Here is a 12,924-nt window from a genome sequence, read left to right as displayed (position 1 = left end):
GCCCCCCCGCTTTGCATCCTGTGCTCATGCATGCCAACGGGTGCTGTTCTGTGCACCCCTAGGTGCCACCTTCCCTCTGGCAGGCATCCGGGTGTCCCCTGCACCCTGGAGGGCCCCTGGCAGCCCCTGCACCCAGATGGACATGTCCCGGTGCACCCTGCCCCTGCACCCCTAAGGGTGCTCATTGCACTCTGTCCCATGCACCCTGAAGGTGCTCAGTACCTCCTGCACCTCTGTGCGTGCTCCTTGCACCCTTTGCCCTGTGCACCCCGTGCACCCTCACCCCATGCACCCCCCCAGGCAAACTCACCAAGCACCCCCCGAGGCCCTGGGGTGCACCCTGTCCCATGCAACGGGTGCCCCTTGCACCCCTGCCCCCTCCACCCCAACTGGCACCCTTGCACGCACCACTCACCGCGTCCCAATGGTCCCCTGCCCTGGTTGCCCCCATGAGCCCCCCGCCCTGGGTACCCCGGTGAGCACCTCTTGTGCGTCCAACAAGCAGCTCCTGCCCACCCCCCCCCCCCCCCCCCCCCCGCTCCCACTGGGTCCATTCCGCTGGGTTCTGGCCAGGGTTCCCTCTGCAGGGCTGGCTGTAAGGGCTGGGTGCAGAGCACCCCTGGGTGCCACAGTGCTGTAGGGACACACCTGTCCCCGCTGTGGGGTACGGCCCTCCAGCTGCCCCTGGTGCACACAGGGGTGTCCTCCTGGTGTCCCATCCCACCTCAGGGACCCCAGGGCAGGAGCAGTCACCATGCCGGGGACAGGGTAACCAGTGGGTGCCTGTTAGGGTGTGCAGCCCAGGGTACACATGGGGGGCTGTGCAGGAGACCCTCAGGGAGCACATGGGTGCCAGCCACACCGCACGGGACACCCTGGCATGCACCCCAGGGCTCCTAATTAACAGCCATGATGGGGCTGTCACCCCGGTCCCTGCTGCCTGTGGCCCTGGTACCCAGGGGACACACAGCACTGGTTGGGGTGCTGCAGGGTCCCAGGGGTGGCTGCGGTGCCACCGGGCCAGGGTGTCTGCATCCCCAGGCCAGGGTTAGGGAGGGAAAGGACAGGTCTGGGGTGTCCCTGCTGCTCCTGGTGGCCCCAGGGAAGTGTGGGGGCTCTGCCCGGCTCACAGCAGGGCTGGATGTGACTTTAAAATATTTACAAACACCACCCATGTGCGCTTTGCTGAATTCCACCTTTTAATGCCTGTTGCAAACCTCCGGGCACCACGTCGTGACAGCAGCTGTTGGCACCCAGTCCCCCCAAACCCCTGTGGGAAGGAGCCACTGTCCCTGGTATGGGGACACCCCACCATCACCCCAGGACCCGCCCCCAGCAAACACAGCCACCCCACTCAGGGCAAATTCCCCCCGGGGGCAGCTCCACCAGACGGCTTCTGCTTGCTGCAGAAGCCACCCCCAGGAGGTTTTGGCAGTAGTTTTTGGGCTGCCACCACCAGCCCCCAGCACCACACCAGTGGGTGACATCCAGAGCAGTGGCTCCACAGCTGTCAGGCATGGTGCTCCCTGCTGGACACCCCCTTTGCCCCTGAGCCACACAGACCCACAGCAAACCCCACGGCACAACTCAGCTGGCACTGCTGCAGGAGACGGCGGCCAGGCCAGTCTGGTGATGGCCCAGATGAGCACCAGCCCCCATCCCTGGCATGTGCTGGCCACTCCGCTCACTGCTTGGGAGGGGCATCCCCAAGGAGGGCTCGCCTGGTGCCGGCTGACACCATGTGCACCACGTCCTCCAGCTCATAGAAGGCCTGGAAGAGGTCCGGCGAGGTGGCCTGGCACTCCAGGTACCGCCGCAGTGTGGCCAGGCTCCCCCAGACCTCCTGCTCCGAGGGACAGGGCTGCACCACTGCCAGCTCTCCTGCGTCCTCGCCCTCCGCTGTCCCCTCATCCCTGTCTACCTCTGCCAGTTCCCCATCACACTCCAGCTCCTCGTCCAGCAGCGCGCGGCGCTCCAGCTGCTCCTGGCTGAGTGGGCTGGGTGCCGGGGCCAGGGCCAGAGCCTCAGCACCAGCATCGGGGCTGAAGCCAGCAGCACGGAAGCAGCCAGCGATGAGCTCTGGGTGCACGTCGCCCCAGGCTTGTGCCAGCATGTGCAGGACATCCAGGAGGGTTGGCTGCCCCATGCTGCGCTCCACCAGCTGCCACCGCAGCAACCGGCGCCTGTAGTGGCCCTTGAGGTCGCCGGCAATGCCGCGGTCCAGCGGCTGGGCCATAGTGGTGGCCGATGGGATGAAGACCATCCTGACATTGGAAAGCTGGAGGTAAGGGTGCGCCTCATGCTTGGTGAGGAGGAGGAGGACACTCTTCCCCTGCCGCTGCATCCCCTCGTTGAACTCCCGCAGCCACTCAGCGAAGAGGGGGGCAGTCATGCCGGCCAGGCTGCCAGCGCGGTAGCTCCAGGGCATCTGTGCCAGGTTGACACCCTGCAGGCAGCGTGGCTGGGGGCTCTCCCCCACTGCCCGCAGCAGGACCTTCTCCGAGCCGTTGGCATTGGCGCAGAGGAGGAGCGTCAGCTGGTCGCCGGCACTCTCACCCTTGCCAGGAGGGCTGACTGGGAAGAGGACCCCCGTCTCCCCACAGGCATAGATCTCGGAGGGCGCGTAGCTGCGGAGGAGGCTGGGCAGCACCACACCGGCCCAGTGCTCAGCCGTGGGCTGCTCTGCGTCCCCCTTCTCCACCGGTGGCTTCTTGAAGGCGAGGTTGTGGCGTGCCCCGAAGCGAGCCAGCCAGCCACCGCTGGGCTCCGGGTCAGGCCGGCCAAGCGCCTCGGCAAGGTGTTTGGCCTTGAGCTGGAGGAGTGGGCGGCTGATGGGCAGGTCGGTGGCACGGGCGCCCTCCACCCAGCGCAGCAGGGCAGCCTCCAGGGCCGTGTCCTTCCCCTCCCGCTTGCGTTTGCGCTCAGGGTCACCGTTGCAGTGCCACTCATTCAGGATCCGCTCCTTGTTCTTGATGATGCGGCAGATCTGGGGCTGTGACACCCCGAAGCGCTTGGCCAGCTCGCTCTGTGATACCTTGGGGCCCTCCAGCATCTCCAGCACCCGCACCTTCTCTGTCAGCGACAGCTCCTTCCGCTCCTTCCGGGGCGCTGCCGTGCCCCCCTCTGCCGTCCCTGGGGAGCGGCCGGCACAGGGGGCTGGCCGGCAGGGGCTGCCCGTGGCCCCCAGCCCCACCGGCTCGGCGAAACGTCTCCCGCAGCGGCTGCAGGCGTAGGGACGCTGCCCGCCATGTGCCAGCCGGTGCCGCACCAGGTCCGGCTTCTGCCCAAAGCCGCGTCCGCACTCGGCGCACTCGAGCAGCAGCTCCTCGGGTCGGCAGCGGCGACTCTCGAAGGCAGCGGGTGGCGAGAGGAACCCCCCGTTACTGGCACTGGGACTCGGCTCCGGCTCGAGGAGGCTGCAGTAGCTGCAGCCCCGCTCCCGCAGCGGGGCAGGGAAGTCACCGGGGCTGGCACGGCGTGACGGGGGAGAGGTGGGTGGTGGGGACACCCCCTCCTCGCTCTTCACCTCCTTCCCCAGCCAGTCCCCTGCAGAGACAGGAAGGTGTTGGGGAGCGCCCCCCGCCCTGGGAATCCCACCGGATCAAGCCCTCTGGCTCAACAGTGCTCAGCCCATCACCCGAGCCCTGTCCCCGGTCCCACTGGGCCCTGTGCCCCGCTCACCCTGGGAGGGGCCGGTGGGTGCCGAAGGTGGCCGGGGGCCCCGGTGCTCCCCGTAGCGCCCTGCCACCTCCTCACCTCGCTCCACCTCGGCCAGGATGTCGGGCTTGGTGATGGCATAACCTGTCACAGAGACAAGAGGAGGGACAGCTGGTGATGCCGCCGGTGACCACGGCCAGTCACCACAGGCCTGTACTAGCATCCCCCCGCCACCGCTCGCCTGTGGGGATGGGACAGCCGGTTGGTGTGGTCCCACGGTGACCCCGGCGCCGCCCACGGCAACCTGCTCCCGCCACCCACCGGGCCGGTGCCACTGGCCTCGCTAACAGCCGGGCCGTGACCAGCAGCACCGGGGCTGGTAGCGGGCAGCACCCGCGTGCCTCACCCAGGGCGACGGGATGCTCGCGGTCCTCCTTCATGGCACCGGCACCAGCCTGGTCCTCGGGGAGACGCGGCGGCTGCTCCTGGTGCTGCTCCCGGCCAGGCCTCACCTGCGGGAGGGATGGCGGCGGCTGAGCGCTGAGCCGCACCGGGATGATGGCGCACGGCCGGCGGCCAGCGACCTCGCGGCGCGGGCAGGGGGCCGGGTCGCCGGCGGGGGAGCCTGCGGGGGCGCCTGCGGAGGGGTGTGAGACGCACCGGAGCCGCCGAGCCCCGCCGGGCCCCGGTACCGGAGCCACCGAGCCCCCGCCGGGCCGCGGTGGCGGTGCCGTACCCGGGCCGGGCCCTGTCCCCTCCCGCCCGGCCGAGCCCACCGCCGCCCCAGCCCCGCCGCCCCCGCCCCGCGCGGCCCCGCTACCGGCGGCGGGAGCGCGCGTCCCGGCACGTCCCGCCCCCGCTCCGCTCTGCCCACCTATTGGGCCGCCGCCAGCGGGCGCGGCGCGGATTGGTGGCGCTACCGCCCAATCACCGCGGGGCCGGAGGCTGCGGCGGCGGCTGCCCCTGCTCGGCGCCTCCCTGCTCGTTGGCGCTGCGCGCTCCGCCCGCCGCCAGGTGTCGCTGCGGCGCCGCACGTCGCCGCCGCCGCTCCCAGCGTCCGCTGCGTTCTCGGCATGGCCGCTCTGCCCCGCCGCTGCTGAGGAGGCGCCGGGCCCGCGCCGCCGCCGCCCGCTCCGCTCCGCCGCCCCCCCCCCCCTCCCCCCGCCGCCGCCGCCGCCGCCGCCCGCCGCGCCCCGCACGGCCATGGCCGACTGGGCCCCCGCTCAGGTAAGCGCCGCCGCCGCCCCACCCCGCTCCCCGCCCGCCCGCCGCCCCCCGGCCTGTCCCCGTCTCCCGTTCCCCGGCGGCGGCCCGGCCCGAGGGCGCTCGGCGGCGGTGCGGGCCCGTCCCCTCCCCCATGGAGCCCCGTTCGCCCCGCGGCCGGCCGGCGGCGGGCCGGGGACCGCCTCGCTCGGGCGGTGGAGCCCACGGCCTGTGCGTGTCCCCGCAGGACCTGGAGTGGGACATGGAGCCGCAGGAGCTGGCTCTGGAGCAGCCCCCTGCCCGCCGCCGAGCAGGGCCCCGCCGCGGAGAGCGAGCTGCCGGCCGCCGAGATCTCTCTGACTCTGGTCACCGAGATCCAGGCCGTGGACAGGAAGGTGGATGCCCAGGCTGCCCAGCTGATGAACCTGGAGGGGAGGATGAGGATGGCAGAAACCAAGTTGATCGGCTGTGAGAAGACGGCGGTGGAGTTCGGGAACCAGCTGGAGAGCAAGTGGACTGCGCTGGGTACCCTCATCCAGGAGTATGGGCAGCTGCAGAAGAGACTGGAGAACATGGAAAACCTGCTAAAGAACAGGAACTTCTGGATCCTGCGGCTGCCCCCGGGGGCGAAGGGAGAGGTCCCCAAGGTAACGGTGTCCTCTGCTCCATTTTCCAAACGGGCTCTTTCCGCATGCACTCGGCACTCACAGCCTGGTTCCAGGGCAGCTGTGGTGCTGAGCAGGGCCCAGCTTCCCCACAGCAGTGTATTTCCTTTGGTGCTTGGCAAGAAGCACCAGCACGGGTTCCTTTGTATTAATTACACACTGCTCGTTATAGACACACAATGCTTCCCAAAACACATTGACTGCTCTGTGCAGGGTTGCAAACTCCTTGGTGTGGCTGGAGCTGTGTTTTGAGTCATGCAGTACCACGTGGCTCAGTCCCACTGCCTGGTGGCTTTGGTAACGTCCCCAGTGCCTGTTTGGAGGCACTTGGTGGCAGAACCATGTCAAAAATGAAGTGGGGAAAAGAGTCTGTGTTGTGCACAGGGCGTCACCTGCAGCATGAGGAGTCTGAGCAGAGGGCGAGGGGCAGGCAAGTGATGAGGGAAAACCCCATCATGTTCTTTGCACACAGGGGTGAAGCCAGGCCCAGGGGCCAAACGAGGTATGTGGAAGGAGCGGGCGTTGCTACCTGGGACTGTCCTGCCCAGTGCTTGAGGAGTTTGAATGAGAAAACATCCCTGGTGCTTTCTGTGACAGGAGGCAAAACGTCTGAGCGTATGATGCTTTTAATTGCAGGTCCCTGTGGCATTCAACGATGCTTCGTTTAACTTCTCTGAGGAGGAGTGGAAGAGCTTGAACGAGTGGCAGAAGGAGCTTTACAGGCATATCATGAAAGGCAACTACGACGCCGTCATCTCGATGGGTAAAGACGGGCTGGGGTTTGTCCTGAGCCTCCTGATGCACCAGGTTTTCCTGGGGCCTGGTGGATGGAAGCACAGCTGTGCCTGGCAAGGTCGGGGAGGATGAATGGTGTGCTGGGCCAGGAACGTGTTATGCTGGCCATCACCAGCAGCCCTGGCAGTTCCTTCAGCCCTCACCGGTTCAGTTTAGCGGTGGATGGAGGTCATGAGCCTCACCGCAGTGACCGTGTTTCCCTGACGGTCTCTGTGGCTGGTAGCAGCCAAGCAAGCACCTGGGTTGTGAGGAGGAGGGGAAGCCAGAGGACCCTCAAGCCAAGTAGAGGTGAGGAAGAGGGAAGTTTCTTTGTCACGCAAAGGTCCACAGATCCACTGCGCTGGGTGCATCAGCCTGCTGGCCACATAGGGCAGCAGAGGGGTGCCCTGCCTCTGAGGTTCCTTCCAGCCCTTTCTGTGGGTCCTTCAGCTGCAGAGCCTTTCGTAAGGGAGGAGAGCGAGGTTTGTCAGCTGCCAGCCTTGGTGCTCTGTCTGACCCCAGCCTCATCTTAGGGAATGCTTCTCGCACAAGCTGTTGTGGTATCTGCTACTGTAGTGCCAGGGTAGAGCTGGGGAGAGGCAGGGGGCAAAGGCAAGCTCTGCCTTCTGCTGTCCCCTCCAGCAGCTGAGGGCAGCGAGTTCACAGCTAAACCAACGCACTCTGCTCACCCCTTCCAGTCCCAGCTGCGGGGATTCCCTCTGGGGGACATGGTGCCTTCACAAGCACCTATGTGTGTTCTGAGAAATCACTTTGCCTTGGCTGGGCGTCCGCGTGTGGTGGGTGGGAGCACAGGCACAACCCCTGGTAGACAGACATCCCCTCCCTGTGCTGAGGCCGCTGGCAGGCAGGCTCACTCGCCACCCTGCCATCCCACTCTGGCCAATCCAGGCTTTTTTGTCCTTTTTTTCTCTCTGTTTCTTCTTTTATTTTTTTGAACAGAGGTCTTCTGTGGTCCCTGTGTGCAAGGTAAAAAGGTGAAGGGTAAATACTGGCCTGTTTTTTAAAACAGTCCTGCATCCTGCTCTAGAGGTGCAGGAATGTAGCAGTCCTGCTGAAGGGGATCTGTGGATCTGAGCCTGGAGCTTAGAAAAATGTATCTGTGCTTCGTCTGAAAGTTTCCTTTGAGTAATGAGGCTTAGGAGTTTGACCCCTCGCATAAGGCAAATGGATCCACCAGAGCAGCAGTGGAAATTAACACCCAGAGACTCATGCTTGTTTGGAAATGAAGTTTTCCGCTCTCCACCCTAGGAGAGATTGTGATTGTCCCCTTTCCCCCACCAAAATCCGCGAGCAGCCTGTGACTCGGACGAGTAGGATGAAGCGGGTCCTGGCTGGAGGGAACCGCATGGGGAGGGCACTTCCCCTGCTGCCGCTGGCTGACAGCTCTGGTGCTGTTCCTGAGCTGAAGTCCCCATTGTAATGGATCCGCGGACCTTAGCAGAGAGGAGAAGAAAGGAAGCCTGGAGGTAAGCACAGATGCATTTTCTTATTCTCCTCCTCACGCTGCAGGCTGGGAGGTGCTCCTCACCTGAGCAGAGTGTGCTCCTGCAGTCCGCTCATGTTCCCAGGGCCCAGACAAGGTGAGCGGTGCAGATGTGTGAGAGCATCTTCTTAAGCCTCTCTTTCCATTACCCGTCATCCCCAGCAGCGAAGGAAGGTTGGTGGGCGAAGGTCTGAGAGTCTCTCTCCTGCGAGGGCAAAGGAAACATTCTGATTTTCTTTTTATGTACAGATGCTGCCATCTCAAAGCCCGACCTCCTGTCACGGATTGAGCAAGGAGAGGATCCCAACGTGGAGGATCCAGATGACTCTGAGGGAGGAGAAACCCCTACAGACCCCAGCACTGGTGAGCCATTAACATCCCTGGGACTCGGTGGGGAGGTGGAAAGCAGACATGTGGCTGCCACCACCTGCCTGCACTCGTCCACTTGCCTCTGTGGTGGAGTTTTGCCAGCTCCAGCCTTGGGCACCGGGGTGACTTTGCTTTCCCAGCTGGCTCTTGCCCGATGCGGCCATCTCTCCTGAAATCCCCTGTAAAGCAGCTGGGAGCCCTCAGTGTAAACTTCTGTCACTCTTTCTCTTGTGTACAGAGTTTTCCTTTCCTGGTCCGGATGACAACTCATGGAGTAAATATGAAGAGACTCTGGCTGAAAGCCACGAGGGCTCTGAAGAAGAGGAAAGCATGGAGGTCCCTAGTACATGTGAGTTAGATGTGCAGAGCTTCACCGAGCGTTGCGCAGAGCTGGAACTAGAGGCGGGCTCGGGCTTCTGGCACTGGCTGGGGATTGCCCGGGGCGAGATCCTGCCCTTCGCAGTGGTCTCAGTCAGGCTTGCCTCGAGGGCCAGCGTGGGAGCTGGACAGCAGCTGAGGCAGATGGATTAGTGGCATGAGCAGAAGCAGCTGTGGTACACCAAGCAGCAAGCTGTAAAAGCAGCTGTGGACTGGCTAGGGGATGCAGATCACCTGTACAGTGTCACATCACTTGGCAAGGTAGCGTGTTTGGTCAGCCTTGAAGTGGAGATGAGCAGGACCATGCGTAGTGTAGGCAAGCTTTGATGGCATTAGCAACAAAGTTTTTAAAAGTCTTCCACCAGTATGTAAAGTGATGCTTTTCCTAGCTTTCTCTGTCAGCCAAATGTGAGGCTTCTCGTGGTGCAACAAAAGATGTGTCCTTGTCAGTGCCCCTGTTGCTCCAGGTCCCCGCTCTGAAGCGTGGGGACACATGAGCTGCTTTGCGAAGCGACCCGTGCTAGGATGTGCTTTAGGCTTCCCAGCCTCGTTTTCAGAAGCAACTCAACCATCCTGGGTGATGCTTTTCCAGAACTTCAGCCTGATGCAAACGAAGCGGCCTGTTTTCAAGCCGTGTGTTAAGATGTCTGGCAGAGTGACAAGTAGATGAAGAGGCCTGTGCTAGGGAGTGCCTAGTGGCCTTCTCTGGGCATGCAAATGCTTGGCAGAGCTTTACCTTCTCATTCTCTGCAGAAACCTGTGGTTTTTCAGCCCTCTCTTCCACATTCCCAGATCCTCTGGGCTCCTTTCCATCCTCCCTTTGCCAGGGTCCTTGGCGGTTGCTCTCGGTTACTGTCTATACTGTGGGAGCTCTTTCAGCCCCAGGCACTGTACAAGGCCAGGGGGAAAAGAGGTTTTATTCCCCTTCCTTCAGTTTTTTTAAACTTTATCCTAAACTACGTGTTCTTAAAGACTTGTTCTGCTTCACCTCCTGCTGAGAAAACCCACTTTTTTCCCTTTGTCTAGCTATATATAGAGGTCTCATCATTGTACTGTGAGCTTTCCCAGGAAGTCTTTATCAGTGATCTGGACGAGGGGATCGAGTGCACCCTCAGTAAGTTTGCAGACAACACCAAGCTGGGGGGAGTGTTGATCTGCTTGAGGGTAGGAAGGCTCCACAGAGGGATCTGGGCAGGCAGGGCCTATGGGCTGATGGCAGATGTTTGAGGGTCAACAAGGCTTTTGAGGCATGACAGCGCCATGCAACGCTACAGGCTCGGGGCAGCATGGCTGGAAAGCTGCCCACTGGGGAAGGGCCTGGGGAGGCTGGTCAGCAATGGCTAAACATGAGCCAGCAGTGTGGCCAAGGAAGCCAGCAGCGCCCTGGATGGTGTCAGACACGGCGTGGCCAGCAGGGCCGGGGCAGTGCCCGTCCCCCTGCGCTGGCACTGGGGGGGGCGCCCCTCGGATGCTGGGCTCAGTTTGGGCCCCTCAGCACCAGCCAGACCCTGAGGGGCTGGAGCGTGTCCAGAGCTGGGCAGGGGGCTGAGGAAGCATCTAGAGAACAAGGAGAAGGGTCTAGAGAACTTACAAGGAGCGGCTGAGGGTGTTTAGCCTGGAGAAAAGGAGGCTCAGGGGAGACCTTCTCAGTCTCTACAACCACCTGACAAGGGGGTTGGAGCGAGGGAGGGGTCGGTTTCTTCTCCCAGGTAACAAGTGACAGGACAAGAGGAAGCAGCCTCAAGTTGCACCAGGGGAGGTTTAGATTGGGGGCTGGAAAAATCTCTTGCCCACAAGGGTTGCCAAGTGCTGGAACAGGCTGCCCAGGGAGGTGGTGGAGTCGCCATCCTGGAGGGATTTAAAATACTTGTAGATGCGGTGCTCAGGGATATGGTTTAGTGGTGGGCTTGGCAGTGCTGGGCTAACAGTTGTACTCCACAATCTTGAAGGTTTTTTCCAACTTAAACAGTTTATGATTTGAAGTCAAAATACTTTGGCCTTCTTTGTATTCCCGTACTGCTTAGGTAGCTCCCAGACGGGAGTTGCAACCCCGTAGTGTCAGGTACTGTCCCGAGTGTGCAAAGCAGAGACCACCTCTGCCCCAAGGGAATGGCGCTCTGAATGACGAGGCAGTTCTTATCTCAGAGAAATGACATGAATGTCTCTGCCCTGCCAGATGAACAGCAGTGTGATGAGGAAGGTTCCGAAAGCCTTGAGCTTCCTAGCTCGTTGACAGGGAAGGTGGGAGGAGGTTTTCTCAAGCCCAGAGGAAGAGCTCAAGCCCAGCAGCAAGAGCCGGAGTGGATCGACCCCGCAGCAGAGAGCCACAACAGGCAACGGGCTGAGGCGCTCTGCTCGCCGCGGGAGAGACTTGGCCAAGAAGGACGCTCCTGAGGACATGGCTGCAGTAGAGGGGCCGTACATCTGCTGTGAGTGTGGGGAGAGCTTCCTGGACAAGGAGCTCTTTGCCACCCATCAGAAAGCGCATGCCAGTGAGGAAGCCTGCACTTCCCTGGAGCATGGAGAAAGCTTCAGGCAGAAATCCAAAACAGCCACTACGAAAGCCCAAGGGCCCTCCCGCTCCAAGCCGTCCAAGCGCCCTGATGGGGAGAAGAGCTCTGGGTTCAAGTACGGCTTTGTCAGGCACCAGGTGAACAACATGGTGGAGAGACCGTACACCTGCTCCCAATGCAAGGAGAGCTTCAGCCTGGAAGTGAGCCTTATCTTGCATCAGAAGCTCCACACAGGGAAGGGTGACGGGCCGTTGACGTGCACCTACTGTGGGAAGGACTTCCGAGACCTCTCCAAAGCCATCCGCCATCAGCGCATCCACACTGGGGAGAGGCCGTACCAGTGCACCGAGTGCGGGAAGAGCTTCATCCGGCGGGACCACCTGCTCAAGCACTGGCGGGTCCACACCGGAGAGACCCCCTACCAGTGTCCCGTCTGCGGGAAGCACTTCCGCTACAAAGAATCTCTGAATTGCCACCAGAAAATCCACTCCCGCAACCCCCGGCCCATGGAGGATACGCAGCACAACCTGGAGTCGACAACTCAAACCAGCCATTTCTGCGTGAAAAAAGAAACTAAGCAGTAGTGCTGTGGTGGGAGGCCAGGTCAGAAGGGCGTGCGGTTACGATAGCGGTCTAGCAGGTGGACGTGCAGCATGATGGGAGGTGAACTTGTATCGCAGCTATTCCATGTGGTCATGCTACAAAGCCCGCTTTGTTGAAGCATCAAAGGAATTCCTCTTAAAACTCTTGACTGGACAGCCTAGGCACCTCTTCAACCCCGCGGGGTGACGTGGGGCTTCCATAGCGGCGTAGGCCTTGTACTCATTGTCCCCTACGCAGGTTTGGATTTTGCCTGTAGAGAATAATCCCGAGCGATTCGCTGGGGTCTGTATTTAGCAGGTGTTTCCCCACCTATCTTTGTGCATATTCAAGAGTGACGAGCTTCGCTTTCTTCTTTTCCACTCGTTTCACACCGCAAGGCTGGAAGCGTGAGGGAGGGAGGGAGGGAAGGAAGGTGCCATTCCCAGGCAGCTGGCCGCCTGCTCCCGTTGCATTGCCGTACCTCGAACGGCAGCCCCATGCTACGAGGCCAAGGCTGGAATGAAGGGAAGAGAGGCAAGGCAGAGACGTGGTCAGGGACACGACGCAGGATTTTTCGAAGGCGGAAAAGCAGAGAGGAGAGAGCGGCGAAGAGCAAGGTGAGAAAAAGTAGATGCAGGAGGAAAGGATGAGCAGGAGAAGGGGCTGAGGACATTGGAGCAGGAGGAGTCGGGAAGGGCAGCGTGTGGAGGCACAGTCGAGGACCTCACCCGGGGAGGACACGTCTCTGTTCTTTTGAAGGATGTTACTGGCACCAATCAGGCTGTAGCTTCCCTCTGGCCCGAGGGAAACAGTGCTGCTGGTCTGTCACACAAACTCCTGTCAATGAAGGCGATTTTATTATATTTTTTAACTGGGTTTGGTCTCACACTCAGGTAAGTCAGATGAGTGAAAGCAACTTCTCCTAACCCCTGTAAAGAGCTGTTTGGGTTTTAGTTATTCTAGAAGTAGTATATTATTATTATTATTATTACTAATTATTATTATTATTATTATTATTATTATTATTATACTACAAGGAAGCTTGTGGCACTATATTTCACAATTGATCTAAAACACTTAAATGTATGAGATAACTGACCGGAGTTTTTCAGCGTCTGTGTAAATATTGGGTTGACTTCTCGGAGCTAATTGGTGTTGTTCCTGAGGTGGCTGTAAGTGGTGTCCCTTTCGCAGTGTATTGTCAGCTGCTGGTTTGTGATCGTGTTTTGTAATAACTTTTGTAAAGTCCGTCAATACAGTGTTTCCATTCTGAAGCCCG

The 12,924-nt window shown here is 61.1% G+C and overlaps 2 protein-coding genes across 5 annotated transcripts in view; one reads left to right on the top strand and one right to left on the bottom strand.

Annotated features, from left to right (window-relative positions):
• The window catches only part of LOC130147324 (uncharacterized), a 40,338-nt gene that overhangs the window by 14,386 nt on the left and 13,028 nt on the right, over nucleotides 1–12,924 (top strand). The window contains exons 10-17 of the mRNA XM_056334296.1: nucleotides 1,760–2,839; nucleotides 2,985–3,229; nucleotides 5,108–5,507; nucleotides 6,162–6,288; nucleotides 8,053–8,166; nucleotides 8,411–8,643; nucleotides 10,787–11,646; nucleotides 12,139–12,262. Coding sequence (XP_056190271.1) covers nucleotides 1,760–2,839; nucleotides 2,985–3,229; nucleotides 5,108–5,507; nucleotides 6,162–6,288; nucleotides 8,053–8,166; nucleotides 8,411–8,643; nucleotides 10,787–11,646; nucleotides 12,139–12,262 — 3,183 coding nt within the window. The remainder of the gene's footprint in view (nucleotides 1–1,759; nucleotides 2,840–2,984; nucleotides 3,230–5,107; nucleotides 5,508–6,161; nucleotides 6,289–8,052; nucleotides 8,167–8,410; nucleotides 8,644–10,786; nucleotides 11,647–12,138; nucleotides 12,263–12,924) is intronic.
• On the bottom strand, nucleotides 1,185–4,488 carry LOC130147189 (tigger transposable element-derived protein 3-like). Of its 4 annotated transcripts, none has more exons than XM_056333996.1 (3): nucleotides 4,064–4,488; nucleotides 3,682–3,801; nucleotides 1,185–3,546 (listed from the first exon to the last, which is right to left on the bottom strand). In XM_056333996.1, exons 1-3 carry the CDS (start codon nucleotides 4,095–4,097, stop codon nucleotides 1,685–1,687), a joined length of 2,016 nt encoding a protein of 671 aa, XP_056189971.1. In that variant the 5' UTR covers nucleotides 4,098–4,488; the 3' UTR covers nucleotides 1,185–1,684. The 4 variants fall into 4 exon arrangements, with proteins under 4 accessions (XP_056189971.1, XP_056189973.1, XP_056189970.1 ...); XM_056333998.1 differs by having other exon boundaries at nucleotides 3,757–3,801; XM_056333995.1 differs by lacking the exon at nucleotides 4,064–4,488 and having other exon boundaries at nucleotides 3,682–4,057.

This window comes from Falco biarmicus, chromosome 4 (assembly GCF_023638135.1).
Source record: "Falco biarmicus isolate bFalBia1 chromosome 4, bFalBia1.pri, whole genome shotgun sequence".
NCBI classification, from domain to species: Eukaryota; Metazoa; Chordata; class Aves; order Falconiformes; family Falconidae; genus Falco; species Falco biarmicus.
This window is presented reverse-complemented; position numbering and strand designations above follow the sequence as displayed.